General features: G+C 38.2%; 1 protein-coding gene across 21 annotated transcripts in view; it reads right to left on the reverse strand.

Moving 5' to 3' along the window:
- The window catches only part of wnk1b (WNK lysine deficient protein kinase 1b), a 137,711-nt gene that overhangs the window by 60,184 nt on the left and 51,002 nt on the right, over nucleotides 1–26,525 (reverse strand). For all 21 annotated transcript variants that reach the window (XM_061912282.1, XM_061912287.1, XM_061912286.1 and 18 more), the window contains exons 3-5: nucleotides 5,384–5,556; nucleotides 3,219–3,439; nucleotides 2,612–2,769 (exon numbers count right to left, since the gene is read on the reverse strand). In XM_061912282.1, coding sequence (XP_061768266.1) covers nucleotides 2,612–2,769; nucleotides 3,219–3,439; nucleotides 5,384–5,556 — 552 coding nt within the window. The remainder of the gene's footprint in view (nucleotides 1–2,611; nucleotides 2,770–3,218; nucleotides 3,440–5,383; nucleotides 5,557–26,525) is intronic.

A 26,525-nucleotide genomic window follows, 5' to 3' on the forward strand; every position in this document is an offset into this window, starting at 1 on the left:
AAAATGAACGTCAATACGTCACACATTATTTCTCAAGAATTTAGAGAAAATTGTGGCATATTTATTGTATTCTTTTAATTTCACTTTGCTTCATTTTCCAGTAACCAAACAAAGTAGAATGAAAACACTGATGTATTGATATAAAGTTAGACAACACAACATATATTTTGTTCAAAGTGGGGTTTAATTGACAATAAACTGGCCTGGTCATCACTCGGAGTGACTGTAGTATATCACTTAGGCAGTAAAAATAAGCAGTAATTAAGCAGACCTGTGTATCGGAAAACAACACACACTGCCAAAACATGTCAAAAGTGGCAGAAATAGAAATGTTGCTAAATGTTCTGTGGACACTATAATTCTTAATTTGTCTATCAATCATACGGTCACACAATTAGCTCCACAAACAGCCCTTTGAGACACTTGTGATTTAGGGCTGCATTAGTAAACTTTGATTGATGAATGATTGATTGATTTAATAATAGGACTTTCAATCAGTAAAGATATTTAATCGCCATTAATTTCATCGCAGGTAGTTAACTCCTGATGAATTGCAGATAAATAGGTGTTTTTTAAACCTTAATAAGAGTACCTTATACAGATATATATATTTTTTTAATAATATCAAAATGGGACTGGACAACATGTTTTAGGCAAACGTTTGTTTATTAAATATTATGCCTTTTTAAACAGCTCAACATGAAATGGACAATAACATTCTCTTGCACGCACGTACGCACGCATCATGCACACAGGCTAATTTGTGGCCTGAAGCAGAATTTTATTTGGAGGGCCCCGACCCCCCCAAACACAAAATGTGTTCACACTTTTTAAAATGTATTTATGTAAAACAAATGTTATACTTTTTTTTATTCATACTTAAATTTATTTTGATGCATGTTTTGTACTAAAACTGCAAAATAATTGTACCATCATTAAAACACAAACTTGACTATATCAACTCTGAAAGGGCTTTGAACCCAATACCTTCTCCATTATAAGACGAGCACCATCGCACAGTACCAGAAGAGCCACTGGGAGAGTGCAGAAAGATCTGACATTATATTCTTATCAGTGATGGAACAGGAAGTGGCTCGGAATGCATTTGCGGTAAAATTTCATATGAAGCACCCTGTAAATAGTTTTGGTGTTGTCGGGAGAGCGACTTGCAGGCTTTGCAGCTGACCTTGCCGTTCAATATACTTCTTCTTTGTCCCTTTTTTCAATTAATGCTCCCTATTTATTCACGTGTGTGGCTCAACATCAACTGGAACACAGCTAAATTGTATTTTATCCATCTACAGCATCGGAAAATTTGTGCCATTGCAGGACATGTTCGGTGACTCGTTATCATGGTGGTAACTTTGACAGCCCTTATTAAATAGTTATAAATCAGTGGTTCTTAACCTTGTTGGGGGTACTGAGCCCCACCAGTTTCATATGCGCATTCACCGAACCCTTCCATCCATTTTCTACCGCTTATTCCCTTTCGGGGTCACGGGGGGCGCTGGCGCCTATCTCAGCTACAATCGGGCGGAAGGCGGGGTACACCCTGGACAAGTCGCCACCTCATCGCAGGGCCAACACAGATAGACGGACAACATTCACACTCACATTCACACACTAGGGCCAATTTTTAGTGTTGCCAATCAACTTATCCCCAGGTGCATGTCTTTGGAAGTGGGAGGAAGCCGGAGTACCCGGAGGGAACCCACGCATTCACGGGGAGAACATGCAAACTCCACACAGAAAGATCCCGAGCCTGGATTTGAACCCAGGACTGCAGGACCTTCGTATTGTGAGGCAGACGCACTAACCCCTCTGCCACCATGAAGCCCAAACCGAACCCTTCTTTAGTGAAAAATAACATGATGGTTTGATTTCAAATTCAAGACAAAGTTATATGTTTTTGGTAACACATTAGTATAGAGGAACATATTCTAAGTAACAAAGACCTAATTTAGAGTTTTTTGGACACTAGGGGAACATATTATAAGTAACAAAGACTTAATTTAGAGTAATTTGGACACTATAGGGGAACATATTCAAAGTAACAAAGGCTTAATCCAGAGTTATTTGGTTAGGGTTAGGGTCACGGTTAGAGGGTTAGGGTTATAATAAGGCCATGCCAAATAAGGCATTAATAAGTAATGACTCGTTAAGAGCCAATATGTTACTAATTTGCATGAAATTAAGCAACTAATTAATGGGGAATATGTTTCCCATACTAAAGTGTGACAATTTTTTTTTTTACTGGTGCACAAAATGAACCGTGCATGAACATCATCTTGTTCAAACAACAAAACCAACACAGTCCATAAACTTACAATAAATTACACACCTGCAAATCATTCAGCTGTTGCCGTATCCGTAATACGCCGATAGGGAGAAGGTTGTATTCATACGATGAGTCGGGTGCGTTTTGACCTCCGCTGAACCCCTAAGGCCGACTCACCAAACCCCTAGGGTTCGATCGAACCCAGGTTAAGAACCACTGTTATAAATGGATGTTTTATACTGGTCTAAGATCCTCTAAATGTCGAGAGCTCTGCTGCTTTATGTTTTGGATTGAAGTTGTCCTATACTTAGGTAATAAGAATTTGATGCTTACGCTTGTGACTCGTCTGTAGATCTGGGCGGCATTCTGGCATTCCGAGTAAGGGTACTCTGAGGTCGCCATCTCAAGCATGCACATCCCAAAGGCGTAAACGTCGACAGATTCGTCGTACTTCTCCTCGTACATTTCTGGAGCCATGAACTCAGGAGTACCTGACAGAGAACACATGTACATACATAAGTCATCTTTTTTCTATTCTGGTTCAAGGGACAATACTAAAAGAACACATCTTAGTGACGATCCACTCAGCCATTATTGTTTAACAAAGTGGTCTCCAACCACCGGGCTCGATTGGTACAGGGCCGCAGAATAATTTTTTATTAATTTATTTTATTTTGTAATTAAAATTTTATTGTATTTATTTTTTATTTATTTTATTAAATCAACATAAAAAACACAAGATACACGTACAATTAGTGCACCAACCCCAAAAAATTGCCGTTTTCATGACAAAAACCTCCCTTTTTCATGACAAAGAAAAAAAAAAAGAAAAAAAAAAGAATCCTTCCCCCCCGCCAGGCTGCGGGACAAATTATCAAGCAGCTACAAAAAGGTTGGGGACCACTGGTTTAACAGATGTGTGTTTGACATGTGGGCCTACCTATTACACTCTTGGCAAAAGAGGCCCTCTTAAGCGTAGCCAAGCCCAAGTCTCCGATCTTGACCGACCCAGTGGGCCCCGTGATGAATATGTTGTCACACTTGAGGTCCCGGTGAATGATGGGCGGCGCTCTGGTGTGCAGGAAGTGAAGGCCCTTCAGGATCTGCCGGCACCAAGAACGCAGCACCTTGATCTTCATCACCTTGAAGCGCTTCAGGTAGCTGGAAGAGGGCAGGTAGGCGGCGAGGTAAAAATGACTAGTTTGCATTCTACCAATAATTAAACTGAACCCCTAATGTGTGTGACACACACACACACACAAGGACGCACACACATATTCATATGCATTTATACATATACATATACATACATACATATACATATATATATATATATATATATATATATATATATATATATACATATATATATATACATATACACATACATATACACACACATATGTGTATGTAGATATGTATATGTATATATATGCATATATATGTATATGTATATACACCCATATATATATATATATATATATACATACATACGTATATATATATATAGCTATATATGTATATATCTATATATATATATGTATATATATATATATATCTGTATATACAAACTTTGTATATATATATATATCTTTTTTTGCAAATAATCTTTAACTTTGAATTTAATGGCAGCAACACATTGCAGTTGGCACTTGGGCATTTTTACCACTGTGTTACATGGCCCTTGCATTTTCAATGGGACACAGGTCCGGACTACAGGCAGGCCACTCGAGTACCCTCACTGGTATATATCAATTGGGGTTTGTCTTTCTGATAGCTAGCAATGTAGGTCAAAAATGTATTGGTGGATTTTAATGAAACTTTAAAGAAACATCAGAAATGGGATGAAGAAGAAGTGATAATATTTTAGGATCATTCTACTACGTTACATTGACATTGGAATGTTAAACTTTCTTGTGTATAATAGCATGTCCGCCTCTACCCACAAAGACAAAGAGAGTTGATGACTGACAAGAGAGTTTACTCTATTTCATTTTGCTATAGAAAATTATGGGCAGATTTTAAGAAACGTAAAGTAAATGTCACGCATGTGATGATCTGCACTCTGAGTACATTTTCAGTTTTAAAAGGCCCTAAAAGTACCCTTTAAAGCTGGGAGGAAAACAAAAACACATCAGAGCATTTGAACAATCTTTAAAAGTTGGTTTGCAGGCTGAACTTTCTCATATGTCTTCAAACCTGAACATGTTTTGAAGTCTGCAAAGTGAATTAGTCAGATAATTTGATCCAAGGGAGCACAATGCAGAATCCTGGAAAAGGTTCTGTTTTTACAAACGGGCTAAATCGAATTATTGTGATCCAAGTCTTTCAGATGTTAAGAGCCAAAAGTTATCATTCATCTTCTAAAAGTCCAAAGTGAACGAGTGCATCAAACTTGAACACACACCACCTTTCCTATCACTCATCAATTATGTTTCCTTTCCCCAACACTTATACACACAAGAGGATACTTCCCTGCTAAGAGCCTCATTTGGTCTGAAGCCAAACTGCATGTATGCAATATTCACTCGCTTAATTTAGTGCAGATAATCATTCATCTTCTTCAACGGCCAATAGAGGGCGCTGACACCATTCTGGGTTTGTGCTGTTAGATTAATAGTCCCAACACCACTTATAACATTGGGCTATAAAATAATATCCATTTTATAGAGGAGATCTCCCTTACTTACTGTCATTGTCCCTTTTTCATATCTCACTTGTGTGAATGAGAGGAATCTGCAGCAGAAGCAGCAGATGTCAGTGCTGTAAAGAGGACTCCCTTAAAATATTTTAGTCCTTCCTAGCATGCTAAAGTCCTAAATATTTCAGGGTGCGAGAAATGTTTTGTTATGGATTAATGTTAAATTAAACCATCCAGAACTTTCCACATTACATTGTATTCATTTCCATTTAATTATTTGTGTAAGATAGATTTTAGGCACTGACAACTATAACTGTAAAGTAGTCCCCCAAAAAAAGGGCAATGAATGAGGCTGGCATGCGTACGCGAAACAATTATCCACACTTGGTCATTTTCAGCAATGATCATGTGGTCAGATAGCGATGGAGAAAGGCCAACGTAGTCTGACGCTACTCGTTACTCACGTTTTAAGCGTGCCCGACGTCATGAGTTCGGTGACCAACACGATGCACTTCTTTCCCTTGCATGGCCCTTCCCATGAGTCGTAGAAGCGCACGATGTTGGGGTGCTGGAGTCCCTTCAGCATGCCCGCCTCTTCCTTGAAGCGCTGCCGTTCCGACTTGGACAGCTTTCGATCCTGCACATGGGGGGAAAGGAGCGATTATGTCGTTGGTACTGTATGTGACGTTAAAAAAACGCAGAAGTGCTTCCATCTTAAAAACAAAGACATCCATCAGTGCAAGCTTAAACCTTTCTGTGTTTTATCAGTTAGAAAAACTCCAGCTCTTTGAGACATGGAAGGACAGGAGTGCCCAACCACCGCGCACTGACCCGACGGCACCAATCTGCAGACAGGCCCGAAATCAATGTTTTTAAATCTTAAATTAAACCCAGGGTTTCCTGCAGCGCTTTGTTGTCAAGGCGGCTGCCTTAACAACAAAGAGCCACCGCCTAAACTAAAGTTTTTGGGGTTTTTTTTTTGTCCTGTTCAGCTTCTCAGGCAAATCATATAGTTAATGTAGATGGCCTTATTGGCTGTTCCGATTTACTTTACAAAAGACAAGTGTAGGATACATTTCTTGTTGCCTTAATTGTATTTGACTTTATAAAATGTATTTATATTATCATTTGGTGCTGAACTAAAGTCTTAACAAGCTGCTATGCTTCGTACTGCCTCTGCCTCTGTCAGTACATCTCTGCGGCACCCAACATTGTGCCACCCACACAACCATCTGATTGGTTACACGCAGAGCGGTAACAGCCAATCAGCAGTGCGTATTCAGAGCGGTAATAGTCAATCAGCAGTGATTGGCTGTTACCACTTTTAAGTCTTTTTTTTTCAAAAGCTCATTGCAAACGCTTATTTACAGTAAGTCATTAATTTGACTTAGTCATTATTTTGTCTATCTAAGTCAAAATAATCACATACCTACATCACCGGTTGCCTGTCCCGGGCAACGCCCTCTAACTCCCCCCTTAAACACTGAAACCATGTATATATCTTTTATGTATTTCAAGACAATATTTTACTTATTTTTTATTATGTTGTAGTAATTACAATAATCATCTCCAAGTGCATGTCTTTGGAAGTGGGAGGAAGCCGAAGTACCCGGAGGGAACCCACCCACGGGGACAACATGCAAACTCTACACAGAAAGATCCCGAGCCCATTTTCGAACCCAGGACCTTCTTATTGTGAGGTATACACACTAACCCCTGTGTGAATGCAGCTGAGATAGGCTCTAGCGACACCCGTAATCCCAAAAGGGACAAGCGGTAGAAAATGGATGGATGGATGGATATTTAGAGAGATATTCACTAAGAAGAACTTCCATTTTCATGCCGATGGAGTCATTGTTTAAATGTTTTTCATGTCAAGTGGAGGGTTAAAGTGTTGACGTTCATCTTGGACTCTCCTCACCAATAAAACAGCCACATTGGTGAGTCTTTGATGTGAGTGATATCCAACGACAACAGCGGGAACGACGAGGCAAAATTTTCACCGCTCAATGATTAATGCCGACGCCATCTTTGATGCAACGTTTTTAAGTGGATTAACTTTTGGCAGAACGATTTACAGAATGCAGGTGGTTTTAGCACATGGAAGCCCAGTTCGCAATCAAGGCTACTATACTGGATGAAAAAAGTGCAAAGGTGACATTATGGGTGTTATTTCATGTCTATAAGTCTCTAGTAATGGTAGGAACTGTATTTAGAAAGTCATGAATGGTTATTTTAAGCACTAATTATCACAATGTTTATAAAATAAAGATCATATTTGCAAAAAAATAATTGCTGACTGTACAATCAATTATTTGACTCCACTGATGTCATCTTGTGGTCAAAGCTGCGTTAACAAACGTTCCCGCTTTCACAGACCTATGAGCACTATGAGGAGACAAGAATTAAGCAAAATTTAACCCACATTATGACGACCGATACTTAAAATATTCATGTAATTTTGTCGCTTCCATGCATGCTGATGTAGCAAATCAAATGTGATCTGCAATTTTGGATAAAACAAAAAAGTAAAGTTTAAAATAAACTATCCCCTACAAGACATTGATGCTATTCCCATCTGATTTTGGGGATTGACCACGACTAAAACAAGACCAGGCAGCAAAATGTCGGATAAAAAAACCATGACTCGCCATTCACTCATACACATCAAAACACACCATTATCATATTTTTTCTGAAAATCAAGCTCCAAATTTGTACTGTTGGCAAGTTAGTGTTTGTTTTGTATGTGTTTGTCACGGCTGAGGGCACAGTGTTTTTTTTTTTGTGTTCTGATGGTGTTGATTTTGTGATGAGGTGCAGGTGGGGAGTGGCTGCTGGAGAAGGGGTTCAGGTGTGTACTGGTGTGTCCTATTGAGCTGGAACTCATCCATTGGTTGCAACAGAAGATCCAACCTCATGTAATTACCAACAGACCATTTTTTGCAAAACACAAATGTGCACTGCACAGAATGTTGTTTCTCAGAAGGTTTTGAGGAGCTGCCAATCCAAGCAATTTCAGTTCACTTCCTGCTTTGTTGCATTTTAATAGACATTCCCGCTCCGTTGCTGATCCTTTAGTAAATCGTAAAGAGTCCTGACAATATGGGTCATCATGTTTTTGCATTAGGGATGTAACAATAAATGGTAATAATGATAACCGCGGTAGAACTCCAGACGGTTAGTATTTCAAAGTTCTTAAAAACAGTGATTGATAACTGCACTTTGAAAACTACGGACCAACTACTTTTAGCTTGCTAGTTCACTTTAAGGCCTATTTAAACAGGGATAGCAGGTCCATTCTATGTGTCATACTTGATCATTTCGCGATATTGCCATATTTTTACTGAAAAGATTTAGTAGAGAACATCGACGATAACGTTCGTAATTTTTGGTCGCTAATAAAAAAAAGCCTTGCCTGTACCGGAAGTAGCAGACGATGTGGGCGTGACGTCACAGGTTGTGGAGCGCCTCACATCGTCACATCGTTTACAATCATGGCCACCAGCAGTGAGAGCGATTCGGACCGAGAAAGCGACGATTTCCCCATTAATTTGAGCGAGGATGAAAGATTTGTGGATGAGGAAAGTTAGAGTGAAGGACTAGAAAAAAAAAAGACAGGGCAGTGGGAGCGATTCAGATGTTATTAGACACATTTACTGGGATAATTCTGGAAAATCCCTTATCTGCTTATTTTGTTAATAGTGTTTTAGTGAGATTATATAGTTGAACCTGAAAGTCGGAGGGGTGTGGCCACGGGTGTGGTGACCGCCAGTGTCTCTGAGGGGAGCCACGTTTCTCGACGAGGCGAAGCGAAGGCAGCCGGTCGGGCCGGGCTCAGCTTTTTACCCCCCTCCTCCACGGTGGAAGCATCCCACGTTTGGGGGCGGCCGGTCGGAGGAGGCAAGAGAGTCCGCAGCTGCTGCCTCTTTGACAGGTGCACGAGGAACGACGCGAGCTCCGCTCATGTTTACAGTAAGAGCCGACTTATTTCCACAATTTTCCCACCGAAACCTGCCAGTTGACATGTGGTAGGGAACCATGTTCGCTTGACCGCTCTGTTCCATAGTAAAGCTTCGCCTTCGCAAATGTAAAAAACGAAACACCGGCTGTGTTTGTGTTGCTAAAGGCAGCTGCAATATACCGCTTCCCACCTACATCTTTCTTCTTTGACGTCTCCATTATTAATTGAACAAATTGCAAAAGATTCAGCAACACAGATGTCCAGAATACTGTGTAATTATGCGATTAAAGCAGACGACTTAAAGCTGGGATCGGGCTGCAACAAAATGTCCGCTACAATCCGTGATGTCACGTGCACGCATCATCATACCGACGTTTTCAAAAGGATACTTTGCACGAAATTTAAAATTGCAATTTAGTAAACTAAAGAGGCCGTATAGGCATGTGTTGCAATGTTAATATTTCATCATTGATATATAAACTATCAGACTGCGTGGTCGGTAGTAGTGGCTTTCAGTAGGCCTTTAAATGCTAACATAAATTTAAGAGATGATTAGGTATTTCCACATTATTAAAAGTCATACCCCAATGTAAACGTATACAACAACAACTAAGATACAGTATCCACATGTTTGATTGATTGACTGATTGATTGAGAAGTTTATTGACACCTTGAAAAATTGAAACCATGTAATGCTTTAAAAAGGCAAATGGATGGCACAAAAAGCAAAAAGGCTTGTTTCCACTGTGGTCCATTAAATATTCATCACATTTGATACATTCGATAATAAAATACCTATAACCTGTAACATGTATATAACAAATACATAAAAAATGGATAAATTATGTACCTATACACATTATACATGTCAGGTGATTTGAAAAACAATATATACAAAAAATGGGGGGGGGTGGTGTGGGGGTTGTATCTACACTATGTACATGACACCATATACATGACTATGCACATGTTGACTCCAATAGTGTGCAAAACAGAATGAGAAAATATGTGTACACTATAAACACATATAAACCAGTTTGATGCTTCGAAGAGTTGCTGGGGATCAGTTTTGGTTCAGATCAGGTAGAGGTTGAGCTGAACCATGACTTTATGGCAGTTTTAAAATTTAGTAGGGAATTTTGAATTTTAAGGTCTGTTGGTAGTGCAGTCCACTATGTGGTGGCAAAATAGTACAATGCATTTTTTTCCCATGAGAGTCTTGAATTTGGGGGGGACGAGGTCTGAGGAAGTGGGAGTAAGTGGACGATCTATATTCAACAATGTTAAGTTGAAACAGACAGTGTCTTCAACAGGAAGTGAACTTGCTTGACGTCACATAAACCGGTAGTAAAGCGAAGTAATCACCCAATTTGCATTTAACTAAAAAAAAAAAAAAACATTCTGCAAAAATTACACATTGAAATGGAAGAAGATAACATATTTAGACAAATAAAAATAATGGCTCATGTAAAGCCAGAACAATATTTAATGTTTTCACTGCCAAGACATTCAATTCTATGTCTATCTATTTTAATCTAAAAAAAAACTTTTTAAAAAAGATTTTAGTGTGTGTACAAGTACTTTTTGAGCACATTCAACCATATTGAGATATTAATGATAACTGTGATGATTTTGGTCACTATAAAACTGATGTGACATTTTTATATTGTTACATTCCTAGTTTCCATATTGATGACTCTCCTGTGAGTGCACCCAAAAATAAACACTGTGGGGTGGATATTAATTTGCTAAAATATTAGAAGTGGGACATTACCCTCTTTGAAACCCAAACACGCATCCACAGCTACACATTTCATCATCCTCAGGATGATCACCATGACAACCATTCCTACTGTTTCTATGCATCTACATTAGAAGACACAGCCGTAATTATGTTTTTTTTTTGCTACTTAGCAAGTCAAACAGTGCTATAAATTGCTTGTGGCATCGTACATACTGTTCCCTTACAGTCAATTAGATCTTGTGATTCTTCAGAGACATCAAATCATCATCACCATCTGTCTCGACCCCGTGGTCACATGACAATAGCCGCGGGTCACCTGACTGCCTGGAAGTCAACGTTCCCATTTTACCAGCAGCACTTTGAGCACCCATATTACTGTATGACGCCTCCCTCGAGGTGCGAGAAGATTGCTCTTGACTCTCTCAGTCTGAGTATGTGTGTGTTTGTATGTGTGTGTCTCCAACGTGTATGATCATGTGCAGACTCACTAATCAATTATTTATGTCTGTTTGGCTCCTCATTTTCTTTCACAGCGCGAACAAAGTTAAGCTTACTTGATCCTGCAACTTTGGGTCCCAGAAAAAATTTTGTGACCCAGACATAAGACACCTCTTATGTAAGACCCGTGGAAAATAAAACTTTTTTTTAAACTACCTTTTTAACATCAGTGTGATAACAACAATGACAAAATACTTCTTAGCGGTTCAACAGTTATTAGACGACTCTGCTTCATTGATCGTCATTTTTAAATTAGTATCATATTTCCTCCTCTGTTGTTTGCTTACAACAGTTTAAGGCAGCGTTCCTCCGGTTAGGACGAGCCTCCAACAAGGAAGAAAAAAACGCCTTTTAAAAAGGTAACAACACAAGCATGCGGAGCTACAGAATGTGAACTTGAGTGCTGACCTTAACAAAACATCATGCTAAGTAAACCTACTCGTCCAAGAAAAAAACATATACCGCATTAGTAGGTGGCCGACGGATAGTTGGCAATGCTTTATTTTAAGAATTGTAGTGAAGCTTGTGTTTTATTGTTTGGTTGTTTGTGGAGTGGCGGCGTTTACATACATAGGAATTGGTCCATTACAGCACTGGTGCCAACGTAAACGGGAGTAACCAGACCAAAAAAATGCTAACACCGCTAACATTGCAGAGCTAGCAAGTAGCCACAATAAAAACAACAACAACAATAACAAGAACAACAAAAACACAGCATTCCCTAATTTTGCACAAGTGACGGTCAGGGCGAGTGAGGTTGCATTAACAAACCACATTCTCTCTCTATTGCCGCAATTATTATGACGATTTCTTGTAGATCCATCCATCCATCCATTTTCTACCGCTTATTCCCTTTCGGGGTCGCGGGGGGCGCTGGCGCCTATCTCAGCTACAATCGGGCGGAAGGCAGGGTACACCCTGGACAAGTCGCCACCTCATCGCAGGGCCAACACAGATAGACAGACAACATTCACACTCACATTCACACACTAGGGCCAATTTTAGTGTTGCCAATCAACCTATCCCCAGATGTTAATTCTTATTTTTCAATGTATCACCCGTACTTAATATTTAATTTATGTTATTGAAACATTTAAAGGGGTCATATCATGATTATTTTTTTCTACATCTAAAACACTTTCTTGTGCTCTACATAACATGTAATGGTGGTTGTTTGGTCCAAATTTTGCATGGATTATGTTTTACACACCATCTTCAAGCCACTTTCTGACCGTCTCTTCAGGATGCACTGTTTTGTGGGTGGTCCCATTTCTGTGCCTCCACTTCGACTGCATCCTTTCTCAGTCGGCCCTGTTATAATTTTTAGCGTTTCCACATGGACTCTAATAACAGATATAGATTAGAACTATATGCTAGAAATGCATGTGCATTAGAATGCATGTTCATGTAAGAGCCAAACAAGAGGATAGAAAACAAGAAGAAACTTATTGACTACAGCATTGGACTACAATGGCGGACTCGCACAAACTCTTGTTGTAAAACTTTACCATATATGGAGATATCCGTTGATGTCAACAATTGGAAAAACGTCACAGGTTGGGCAAACTCCAAATGGCTAAAGGAAGGCTAAATTTGCTTTATAAATATCTCTACCATGCCTCTGTGGTTTAATTTCAATCAATTCTGGGACTTATACAGATCCAAAATACACAAACACAGGTACCAGTAAGTTAGAAAAAATGGCTTTGCATTAAAAGCCCCCTTCACATTAAAAGACTAAAGATAAAAGGCACCATTTTATTATTTTTTTTACATTAATATGATTTTTTTATAACAGCTTGGGCACTGTTTAATGCCAGCAACATTTTACAAGTATCGATTTGGTACTAGTTTCTGTTCAAATGTGAACAATACCCATCACTATACATGAGGCAAGTTAATTTAGCTAGCGCTGGCTCTACATTATTTTCTGTCATGCCCAGATAGATGTTTTTTTTTATTGAAATATTTCTGAGAAGCTAGTTTCTAGTTATTTGTCAGTTTGGGTCAAGCTATTTGTTGACTAGCACTTAAAGAGCGCCATCGAGCCAATACGGTAGTTTGATCAGGGTTATTGTTTTGTTTTCATGCCAGTAATTGAATTTCCTGAACACCAGCAGTCTTGTTGCGACTAGATGTTTTTTTGCACTCGCTTGGCTTCAAAACATCATGAGACTTGTGTTTGTCTGATTCAAAAATACCCTGGTTCTCATTCTTGTCACAAGCATGCCAACACACACCTCTGCGATGGAGGTACCACATATCTGTATCTGTAGTGTGTTATCCGCAGCGCTGACACACACGTTGGAGCACAAGCCTGTGCCCTATTTCTGCAAAACAAGCACCTACGCAGGTAGAATGCCGCCGGGCACGCTGTCACCCGTAGCTCGGGCGGCGATAAAGCATTTATGTAAAGTCCTGCAGAGCATGAAAGCTGAAACCCCATCTCAACGAGTAGTCTTGTCTGGACGCCTCTCTACCGGACTGTGAGGGCATTCGCGACACAGACCAAGGTCACAAGGGTTTCACACAAACACACGATGAAAACATGACCTTCCTTTTGCAGGACAGAAGCAATTCTTAATGGTTAACTGGAATTTACAAACAAAACATGGCATTATCTGATCGGGAAACCACACGTTAAATTTGATTGCCTGTGTCCAAATTATTGCTCTTTTATTCAGGCCTGAGATGACACAGCTTTTTTCGTTCACCTTTCAAGTGATGGACAGGAAGTGAACATTTGACAGAAAGCAGACAAAAAAGCGAGACATTCAGTGTGAGTCAAAGCTACAATTTTGCCAAAGACAATCCACAGCTCAAAGACCCTCTGTCGTTTTTGTTTTAGAACAAATCGCATCCTGGTGGAATACCTAAACGCACAAATACAAATGTTCTAATCATATTTACTACGACAAAATTGTATATTTAAGTGCAAATAATTGTGTACGAACATCCAATGTTTCAAGCAAATATTTAAAAGAATAACTTACAGTCGATGCATGGATAATAATGTTAAATCCCTCGTATCTACATCAACAATATGATTCACCTGAGTGACTAGCCAGGACAGATTTTTTTTTTTTAAACTTGGGACGTCCCGTTGGCCAAATTGTGGACCCTGGCCATGGGGACCCGTGTTAACTCATACGACTAATCACAAAACATTATTGCACGAATCATGTAGAAACATAGATTGATCACAAGATGTATTACCTTAACCATGGATGTTTACAGTGATCAAGTCAATAATATGTCAGTGCAAAGATGACTGACTCTGACTGACGTACTCAGACTAATTTCACATCAAAATAAACTGTACTTTTGATAAAACTGTTACCAGGTTTGAGCAAATAAATGCTCATTCACGTAAAACATTTGAAATGTTCCTGTATGACATTCTGAGAAAAATTGCATTTGTGTCAAAATGGTGTTATTTTAAAAAAAAAATTTAAATGCAAAAGTGTAATTAATCCTTAAACCATGTGACCTGTAACTGAAGTTTTTTTGGCTTGCAGCAAAATAAAATTGAAATAAAACTTAAAAAAAACAGTAAAAGTGTAAGAAAAACATAACGTAATAAGAAAAGGCATAAATGTTGACAAATAAAACTAAACTAAATAATAATACACTTTTTCACCTATAACACAAAGTGACAAAGTTTTGTCTTTAATATTATATGTTGTTTTAGCATCTTGTTTTATAATAAAACATATCAAAATGACCAACATGCTTTGACTTATTTGAGTATGCAGCCCTTGGTGGAAGAACGTTTATATATATTTTTCTGTGTTTTGTTTGTCTTGTTCATTTTCCAAAATGACTTTGTTAAAGTGTCTCATTTTCTAACATTACACCCCTAGTGTGTGTGTGTGTGTGTGTGTGTGTGTGTGTGTATATAACACATGGTATTAAAATTTCATGAACAGTTTTTCTTGGTAAGTGAACATACTCAGTACTACTTACTTCCAAAATCAGTTCCAAGCTAAACAGTGATGCAAACCTTTTTAAAAGATGAAAATTAATCTAACGATATAACAAGGTTACTGCTGAAATGTTCCATTGCTCAACTTTGATTTCTCTGCTGGAACGGCGTGTTCTGACCCAAATTTAAAAAAAAAACCAACACAGGGTGTACACACACTGATGTTATTGCATCAAGCTGTTTCATGTGAGTGAATGAGCTGTAGGAGGAATTTTGTGTTTCATTAGAATGGAGCCAAAGTGTCAGAAACCCAGCAAACACACACACACGCACACGCACGCACGCACACACTTATATGCTGAGGAGATGCTCCCCTGCAGAGATGCAACACAGCAAAATCTCTGCAAGGCCTCGACTGCATTAACTGCAACTTGTTATGGATATGCCCCACACACCAATGAGGGTGAGGGTGTGGGGGGTCATCTGCAGTAAATAAATGTGATTGAAAAGATTGAAAACAGATAATGAAAAACTTCCAGTAATGTATTCATGCACACTGCAGACATTTCAGGTTCTAAAGCCCCAATAGAAAGCATTTGATATTTGAGTTGACTTGTTGGCACCCTGCTGTTATATTTTAAATGTTTACTCCTACTTCAAATCTTTTCTTCTTCTCTTTCACTAAGCAAACCACCACCACCAACACCACCATCCCCCCCCACGCTCATTCCTTCTTCCTACTTAGGTGGTTTTTGGTTTCCCTTCAGTCACCACTCTACATATTGCAGTAACCAAGGCCATGTGTCCAAGACAGCTGAAATCTGACCTCGTTGTGGCTGAAAAAGGAGGCCCAGCGAGATTGTTACGTGTTTTCCTTGTGTTTTAAGAGTCGTAAATGTTGAACTTTCTATTCCTCGAGGATCTTGTGAGATGACGCTGGCTGCTGCGAGCTCATATTTAAGAAAAAAATCACTAACAGGGCGGACGCAGAGAAACACATTTTATTTCTAGAGACTCCATACCTACTGTCAAAACTCTAAAGACCGACAGCACAGTTCCTGTCTTCACCATAAAAGACCTGTTTCATCCTGCCTGTGCTAACAAAATAAGAGTCTCAGAAAGCTAGCGTGCACAAGCTAGCAAGCTACGGAGTTTGATGCCAATGTATTTCTCCCCCGCCCTCAGCGACCGCTTTCTCACTTGCTTGCCCACCCGCACAGTCACTGACGTCACTCACCTGCTGCCAGACATTAAAGGGCCACACACATGTGCTACTCTCATAACAAAGTGTTTAAAAACGAGTATGCAAGTTGGACAAATGAGATGCCAAATAAAACCACTTTCATGTGGTATTGGACAGAAAGGAGGACTTTTTTTTTCCTCCATTTGAAAATGCGGACGTTATCAGCACCACTGTCTGATTCCAATCAATGCAAGTCATCAGAATCAAATACACCAACTTATATTCTTGTCTTCATGAAAGAAAGGAATCTATGTGTGTTAAACATGCTTGTATTATCATTAAACACCATTAACTTGTTAACAAAAATGTCTCTTTCATAAATAAATAAATATAAATTATAAATAGGAATGAGGTATATCTCCTCGACTTGGTCAATTGAAAAGTAGCTCGCCTGCAGAAAAAGTGTGAGCGCCCCTGGGTTAGAGTGTCCGCCCTGAGATCGGTAGGTCGGGAGTTCAAACCCCGGCCGAGTCATACCAAAGACTATAAAAAAATGGGACCCATTGCCTCCCTGCTTGGCACTCAGCATCAAGGGTTGGAATTGGGGGTTAAATCACCATAAATGATTCCCGGGCGTGGCACCGCTGCTGCCCACTGCTCCCCTCACTTCTCAGGGGGTGATTAAGGGGATGGGTCAAATGCAGAGGACAATTTTCACCACACCTAGTGTGTGTGTGACAATCATTGGTACTTTAACTTAACTTTAAATAGCGACTTCCTGTAAGTGAGCTGAAATACTCCTGAGCATCTCCTGGGGAACTTAACAGTGTCAAAATATATGTTTTTAATATTTGCACTAAATTGGCCCTAGTGTGTGAATGTGGGTGTGAATGTTGTCTGTCTATCTGTGTTGGCCCTTTTGATGAGGTGGCGACTTGTCCAGGGTGTACGACGCCTTCCGCCAGATTGTGGCTGAGAGAGGCACCAGCGCCCCCCGCGACCCCAAAGGGAATAAGTGGTAGAAAATGGATGGAAAATGGATGGATGGATATATTTTATTTTATATTGATAATGTCTTAAAGCCTAATTATCACAGATCAGGGTCGCTATAGCTGCTGGTAGGGTTAGTTACAGTAACTGAATTTAGTCATGTGATTAAAACCCCATCGACAAAGTGGACCCACACAGAACAAAAAAAATTGCTGGGTGGTGGAGAAAGAAATCTGAGAATAACAAGTAAAACTTTGTGGTACAAGGTGTGTCCCCTCCAAAGAGGTAATCCTCAACGCACCAAAGTTATACTTGCAGTAATCCCCAAAATGAGGCTAATAAGTAAAGATGGCGGAAAGCCAAGCTTCCAGCTTTCAGCTTTCACAGTGGAAAAACAGACAAATTACAGCAAAATGATAGCTCTTAAAAATGTTGGTGTTAAAATGTTTTATACAAACCGCAAAGATTAGTCGATTTATTTGATAATAAAAATGCTGCAATTTATATTATGGGCTCAGGAACACTTCATAAAACCACTGTTAGTAAATAAAGTTGGTTGCTACATCTGTAAGTGCAAGTTAAAACTCTACTATGCAAAGCAAACCCATTTATCAACAACATTAAGGAACGCCGCTGGCTTCGCTGGGCCTGAGCTTATCTAAGATGGACTGATGCAAAGTGGAAAGGTGTTCTGTGGTCTGACGAGTCCACATTTCAAATTATATTTGGAAACTATGGGCGTGGTGTCCTCCGGAACAAAGAGGAAAATAACCATCCGGATTGTTATAGGCGCAGAGTTGAAAAGCCAGTATCTGTGATGGTATGGGGGTGTATTAGTGCCCAAGGCATGGGTAACTTACACAACTGTGAAGGCACCATTAATGCTGAAAGGTCCATACAGGTTTTGGAGCAACATATGTTGTCATCTAAGCAATGTTATCATGGATGCCCCTGCTTATTTCAGCAAGACAATGCCAAACCACGTATTACTACAACGTGGTTTCGTGGTAAAAGAGTGCGGGTACTTTCCTGGCCCACCTGCAGTCCAGATCTGTCTCCCATCGAAAATGTGGGGCGCATTATGAAGCGTAAAATACGACAGCGGAGACCCCAGACTGTTAAACGACTCAAGTTCTTCATAAAACAAGAATGAAAAAGAATTCCACTTTTAAAGCTTCAACAATTAGTTTCCTCAGTTCCCAAACGTTTATTGAGTGTTGTTAAAAGAAAATGTGATGTAACACAGTGGTGAACATGCCCTTTCCCAACTACTTTGGCACATGTTGCAGCCATGAAATTCTAAGTTAATTATTATTTGCAAAAAAAGATAAAGTTTTATGAGTTTGAACATCAAATATCTTGTCTTTGTAGTGCAATAACTGAATATGGGTTGAAAAGGATTTGCAAATCTTTGTATTCCGTTTATATTTACATCTAACACAATTTCCCAACTCATATGGAAACGGGGTTTGTAGTTACGTTTTTTTTTTAAGGTTCAGATCTTTCTTTCTGAGATGCACATTTTTTTTCTTCAGATATACTCTTTCTACCGAATGTCGAAGTTCAGTCACACTTTTCTACCAGATATATTTTTCAAATTAACTCACTTTTCTCAGATTTCACTCACTTTTCTTGAATTTGGCTAATTTTCATCACATTTAAGTTTAAATTAAATGTTGACTTTAAATATTATATCTAAATGTTAAATCTAAACCTAAATCTTAAATCTAAACCTAAATCTTACATCCAAACCTAATGTTAAATCTAAACCAAAATCCTATTTCTGAACCTAAATGTTATATCTAAATGTAAATGTGAGCGCTAAATGTTAAATATGAGCGCTAAATGTGAAATCGAAACTTAAATCTTAAATATAAACTTAAATCGAAATGTGAGCACTAAATGTTAAATTTATATCTAAATGTTAAATCCAAACATAAATTTTAAATCCAAACCTAAATCTTAAATCTAAACCTGAATTCTAAATCTAAACCTAAATGTTAAATATAAATTCTAAAACTAAATGTGAGCTCTAAATGTTAAATCTAAACCTAAGTGTAATGTTAAACCTGAATCTAAATATGAGCGGTAAATCTCTCGCCAAGTGTAAAGATGAATATTTATAGGATGTCAATATCCCGTCAATCTGACGCCTGTCAAATGCAAAGTCTCGCCCACATTTCTGCCTCTCAGTGCAGACACTCATACACCTTTCTTACTGCAGAAGAAGGAAAATGACAGGTGCTTATTTACAAATATTGCTAATAAAGTTGCATTTTTATTTTTTTTAAAACAAAAAAATGTGTGCGTGCAAGGTGTGATGAGACAATGAGACACTCATACACATCGAGGCTGTACTTTAACGTTTGAAGATTTATGGAATTGCTTGTAATTACACTGAGGGATGCAGATATTTTATTTGTACTGTATGTGTTATTTATTTGTATCATTTCACTGTGCTTTAACTTCATGATTGTGTAACAAATGAACTGTACATTGCTGTAAACAACGTGGTCACTGCCAAATAAGTTTGCTGCAAGCAGCAGCTGCTGACACTGATTGATTGATTGAGACTTTTATTAGTAGATTGCACATTACAGTACAAATTCCGTTCAATTGACCACTAAATGGTAACACCCGAATAAGTTTTTCAACTTGTTGAAGTCGGGGTCCACGTTAATCAATTCATGGTAACACACTTGCTTTGGGTTGGTTCTAAAGAATATGCCTCCATTGTGAGCTGAATGGTAAAAACATGTTTATAGTGAGTGTTAATTCAAGTCATCTTTCCTTCATCTTCCTTCCTTTTAAATCACGGTTCTCTGACAGCGGTGCTGTCTGCTGTGAGGAGAAAGAAGATGGGAAATAAGCATATAAAAAGATGCATATTGTCATGCGCCGGATCCGAACCTCTGACCAAATGATGACTTCCCAATCACTTTGATACTGTTTTTACCATTTAGGTCACAACTGAGACATTCTGTAGACCAGAGGGTCACCAACACGATGCCCGCGGGCACCAGGTAGCCCGTATGGACAGATGAGTAGCCCGCTGGTCTGTTCTAAAAATAGCTCAAATAGCAGCACTTACCAGTGAGCTGCCTCTATTTTTTAAATTGTATTTATTTACTAGCAAGCTGGTCTCGCTTTGCTCGACATTTTTAAATTCTAAGAGAGACAAAACTCAAATAGAATTTGAAAATCTAAGAAAATATTTTAAAGACTTGGTCTTCACTTGTTTAAATAAATTCATTTATTTTTTTTACTTTTCTTCTTATAACTTTCAGAAAGACAATTTTAGAGAAAAAATCCAACGTTAAAAATGATTTTAGGATTTTTAAACACATATACCTTTTTACCTTTTAAATTACTTTCTCTTCTTTCCTGACAAATTAAATCAATGTTAAAGTAAATTTATTTGTTTTATTGTAAAGAATAATAAATACATTTTAATTTAATTCTTCATTTTAGCTTCTGTTTTTTCGACGAAAAATATTTCTGAAATATTTCTTCAAACTTATTATGATTAAAATTCAAAAAAATTATTCTGGCAGCGCCCCCTGTCACCCCAAAAGGGAATAAGCGATAGAAATGGATGGATGGATGGATGGGTGGATGGACTCTGGCAAATCTAGAAAATCTGCAGAATCAAATTTAAATATTATTTCAAAGTCTTTTGAATTTCTTTTAAAATTTTTGTTCTGGAAAATCTAGAAGAAATAATGATTTGTCTTTGTTAGAAATATAGCTTGGTCCAATTTGTTATATATTCTAACAAAGTGCAGATTGGATTTTAACCTATTTAAAACACGTCATCAAAATTATAAAATTAATCTTAATCAGGTAAAATTACTAATGTTCCATAAATTCTTTTTTTTTATTTTTTCAAAAAGATTCGAACTAGCTAGTTTTTCTCTTCATTTTTTTCGGTTGAATTTTAGAGTCGAAATTGAAGATAAACTATGTTTCAAAATTTTATTTTAATTTTTTTCGTCTTTTCTCCTCTTTTAAACCATTCAATTAAGTGTTTTTTTCATCATTTATTCTCTACAAAAAACCTTCCATAAAAGGAAAAAAAATGTACGACGGAATGACAGACAGAAATACCCATTTTTTGATATATATAGATTTATTTATTAAAGGGAAACTGAGCAAATTGACTATTTCTGGCAATTTATTTAAGTGTGTATCAAATTGGTAGCCCTTCGCATTAATCAGTACCCAAGAAGTAGCTCTTGGTTTCAAAAAGGTTAGTGACCCCTGCTTTAGACTGAAACTTATATGACAGTGACCACGTTGTTTACAGCGTTAGTACTTTTAATATGTGAATCAATCATTAAGACATTCATGCAGACTGCATGGTGTAATCACAGTAGAAGCGTCGACGTAATTGAGTTTCTAATTGTCTCAACACAACTTGCACACTCACATGTTTGGAGCTAACATTTTTACAAAATTATGCAACTTTATTGACATTAGGCATTAAGCATATGTCATGTTTCATTCTTCTGCAGTAAGAAAAGAGTAGGAATGTCTGCACTGAGTGGAAGAGATTTGGACACGACTTTGCGGCTACGAGGCGTCAGATTGATGGAATATTGACATACTATATACATTCATCTTTACACTTGGTGAAATATTTATGCTCACAATTAGATTTAGGCTTAAATTTAAGATTTATGTTTGATTTAACATTTATTGTTCATATTTAGATTTAGATTTAACATTTAGTGCTCACATTTAACAATTAATGCTTACATTTAGATTTAGATTCACCAATTAGGTTTAGATTTAACATTTATACTTAGACTAATCATTTAGGTTTAGAGTTAGGTTTAGATTTAGCATATAGATTTATATTTAAGATTTAGGTTTACATTTAACATATAGATTTATATTTAACATATAAATTTATATTCAGCATATAGAATTATATTTAAAATGTAGGTTAAGATTTAACATTAAGATATAATATTTAGAGTCAACATTTATTTTGAACTAAATATGATGAAAATTTGCTAAATCTGACAAAAGTGAGTTAAATTTGAGAAAACTGAGTAAAATTCGGAGAAATATAATTGCTAGAAAATAACTTTTACATTCGGCACCCCATATGCAGTCATGACAGCTTAGCGAAGACTTTCAAAATTCAACACCAAAACTTTTGGCCCAAATTCATCTCCATACTTTATTGATGGTGTCGTTTTCCTATTAATTTGTTGTTCATTAGCAACCAACCACAAGCCTCCTTTGTTCCAGAAAACAAGCATCCAATAAAATCCCATGACAGAAACTGGTCGCCAGCTCGGTAAAAAGTTACAGTGTTATTTTCCTCGCTGCATCACAGCCTTAAATTGATCTGTGGTTAACAAAATTCAATCAGTTCAATGGAATCAGAAAGTCCACTGGTGTATTTTATTCCAAGCGCGTGGGAAATGATTTATTGTTAAACATATTCGTTCTTAGAACTACAATGAAGATGAATGGAAAAGTGCTTAGGATGACGCAGATCTTAGTCATCCTTTCTGCCTCCAAGAGATGTTGGAGGTCAGAGTTTTAACAATGGTGCTGACAGAGAACAAAGAGGAAAATCTGTAATTCAGCCTCCATTTCTTGTGCATTCACTCATGTGAAAATATTAGGACGCCCGTGTGCTTGTTTACATAAGCTTCTCCTGCACACAAAAGGTGATTATTCATCAAAATATGCAACTACTGTATGTGGCCTGAGCTATCATTATTTTTTTTTATCAAACCCCGTCAGTCAAGTCGACTCAGCTCTACTACCAAACACTTCATCTGTCTATAAAATAGGAGCAAGGTTTATTGTAAAACATGAACAACATCAAGCAATCGGGGAAACGACAAAGTCATTGAGCAATTGTCTAAAACTGCCAACATGACTTCCAAAGCCTTTTTGTGGTCAATTAAAGAGGATGTTTGCAAACTTTACCAAGATGTCAAGAGGCCGTTAACTTCCCAAAGATTCGTAAGCATTGTCAGTCCCTCTAGGATTTCTCGCTGTTACTATCGGGCCATTGCAACTAATCCCCAAAAATGATGTGCGGCCTTGCAACTTTGTCCATTGTCCGCAACTTCCACACACACTTCGGCCAATCATTGTCATTTTTGCCAATCTAATTTGTCTGTGATTGATGCTCAAGTGCGCACGTCAACTGTCTAATCAAAACATGTTTGTTTTTCGCGTGGACAAAGCCGAAATATTTATTTAACATTATGTATGTAAACCTTAAGACAATTAAGAACTTATTTTATTTGCAATGCTGACCTAGCATTTACATGGTAGAGATGAAATGTGCTGAAAAATCTCTCATTTACCAGCAAAAAATTGTGGTATGGATCGCTGTCAACAGTTTACGAATGCTTTCATCATGCGGGGTTAATGTCTTGGGACATAAATGAATGTTTAAGAAGGACAAACACTTTTTAAGTGGAAAGCATACACGGAGAATGTGTACAACAGAGCAGACAGTGGAAGATAAAGAAGCCTTTGGTGGGGTTTCTTTTTGTAATTCTAATCAAATATTACTATAATTAATTATAATGAATTAAGACGGTACAGTAATTTGACAATGAGCTCTGAGTAAGTGCTTTTACTGCCACCTCCTGTCAACTTTTAGGTCTGTAAAACAAGTAAAACATCAATACAATACAATGTTTTCCATTTTCTATTGTAATCCTGTATTTTTTAGGTTAAGGTTACAATGAACATTTAAAATATTGATAACAAATTAATAAAATACAAGTTGATTTCATGTAATTAAAAAATAAAAAATAAAAAAAATCAGTCTTGCAATCTCGTAACTTGAAAAAAAGCTTCCGCAAATTCTGGCATTTTAGGAAGCAACAATCCCAAAGGAAGCCCGTAAAATGCCGGACTGCATTTCGTTTTATACCTAGTAATGCCGTCAACTACACCCGTACGTAACCCACACAGTTTTTGCTTTGAATAAAGTCAGTTCGAGCAAGTTGCACACAATCTCTAACTCCCTATCATACTGAATTTTGATGGTGATCTCCCACACTAAACTCATCCTTGGCAGACCTTGCCTCAGTGTGGAAAAAGGTTGCCGTCTTAGTTTAGCTCAGCCCCGCCTGTGTCTCTTTTGGCACGTCATAAACTAACAGGTTGGGCATGGAGGCATATGATCCATTCAGGGCCAACTATGTGAGGCCCTGTCCAGCACCAACAGATGCGATCACACAAGTCTTCATTAACAAGAAACATTTTAGATCCCGCATGTCCTTGAATCCCACAAGCATGTAACTTAAATCTGGCGGCGATGTCCGGACCGCGCTACACTAAGGGATGATCTAATGCAGGGTTAGGACAGTCTTAGCGAGCGTTTCAGATAAAGCCATTGCATAATCTGGCAGAAGGATCCTTTTGCACGCAATTTAACGAGTAGCCTGACGCTTTTTTAACACCTGGGGATGAACTTAACGTGTGTCTCAGGTTTCTGCTGCTGAGTATGAACAAGGAAGATAATATTAGCAGGTCATGCCCACCTTTGTCATGTTTATTATTTAAGGGGGCTGAAAGGACGGTCATGTTTGTTAGGTTTATCCTAACTGAAGGGGTCAAAAACACCTTCAGTCAGGCCTGTAGACTTTTCAGCCATTCGTAGAACAGGCACAAAAACACCTACACCAAGCAGATATATGAGTAAACTATAAAAGCATATTTTCTATTTATTTTTTTTAATTAAACATGTTCTGTCCAGCTACTAAGGCAAATAATTAGTTTATGTAAATGACCATATCTGCTGTACAGAATTGCTTTACAAAAGACAAGTGTGAAATACTTCTCTTGTTGCCTTATTTGTATTTCACTTTATTAAATGGATGTATTTAATGTTTGGTGCAGCCCGACCAGAACAGAAGGAGATAGAAAAAAGAAAAATAGAAGACAGAGGGGGAAATTGCGGGGACAAGAGGGCAATCCGACAAAAAGACAACAACAACCGGACAACATCAGCAAGTACGATATGTACAAAAATGATACCAAAAATTATAGCAAAGAACCAGTTTATGAAGTAAATAGTATTAACACAGCAAAGACAATGAATATTATTGAACAATAAACAAATGGAAGAATAAAAATATTAATATATATAACACTATTGATAATGAATAATAATAATATTTACCTCTGTTGTCAACATTACAATTGCTTCAAATGAAACAACACATACATGTAATCAATACTTGAATTACAAAAGAAAGCAGATAAAGGGGCGGGGGAAAGAGGAGCAGACTATATTAACCTTATAGATTGTTATGGTAAAAATAGGTTATGCTTTAGCAGAGGACAATTCACCACCTGATAGCAGGGCCAACACAGATAGATTGACAACATTCACACACACATTCACAAACTAGGGCCAATTTAGTGTTGCAGATAATCCATCCATTTTCTCCCGCTTATTCTTTTTTGGGGTGGCGGGGGGCGCTGGCGCCTATCTCAGCTACAATCGGGCGGAAGGCGGTGTAAACCCTGGACAAGTCGCCACCTCATCGCAGGGCCAACACAGATAGATTGACAAAATTCACACACACATTCACACACTAGGGCCAATTGAGTGTTACCAATCATCCATCCATCCATTTTCTACCGCTTATTCCCTTTTGGGGTCGCGGGGGGCACTGGCGCCTATCTCAGCTACAATCGGGCGGTAGGCGGGGTACACCCTGGACAAGTCGCCACCTCATCAACCTATCCCAAAATGCATGTCTTTGGAGGTGGCAGGAAGCCGGAGTAGCCGGAGGGAACTCAAGCAGTTAAGGGGAGAACATACAAACTCCACACAGAAAGACCCCGAGCCCAGGGATCGAACCCAGGACCTTCTCATTGTGAGGCACACGCAATAACCCCTGTTCAACCGTGCTGCCCAGGAATTCACTATAGACCATACAATTTTAACAAAAAGCTGTGTAACATGAGTGTTTGTTCTTAAGTAATAACTTTGTGGAAAAAAAACAAAAAGAACACAAGAAATTTAAAACAACATGGTGTTTCCCTATTTGATATCAATATAAAACAAAAAGCAGTTTGGCTAATGAAGTTAAAGTCTAATATAAAAAAAGCTTTGTTCTTATTCAGGCAGCACGGTGAAAGAGGGGTTAGTGCGTCTGCCTCACAATACCAAAGTCCTGAGCAGTCCTGGGTTCAATCCCGGGCTCGGGATCTTTCTGTGTGGAGTTTCCATGTCCTCCACGTGACAGCGTGGGTTCCCTCCGAGTACTCCAGCTTCCTCCCACTTCCAAAGACATGCACCTGGGG

Source organism: Nerophis ophidion, linkage group LG10, assembly GCF_033978795.1.
Source record: "Nerophis ophidion isolate RoL-2023_Sa linkage group LG10, RoL_Noph_v1.0, whole genome shotgun sequence".
NCBI classification, from domain to species: Eukaryota; Metazoa; Chordata; class Actinopteri; order Syngnathiformes; family Syngnathidae; genus Nerophis; species Nerophis ophidion.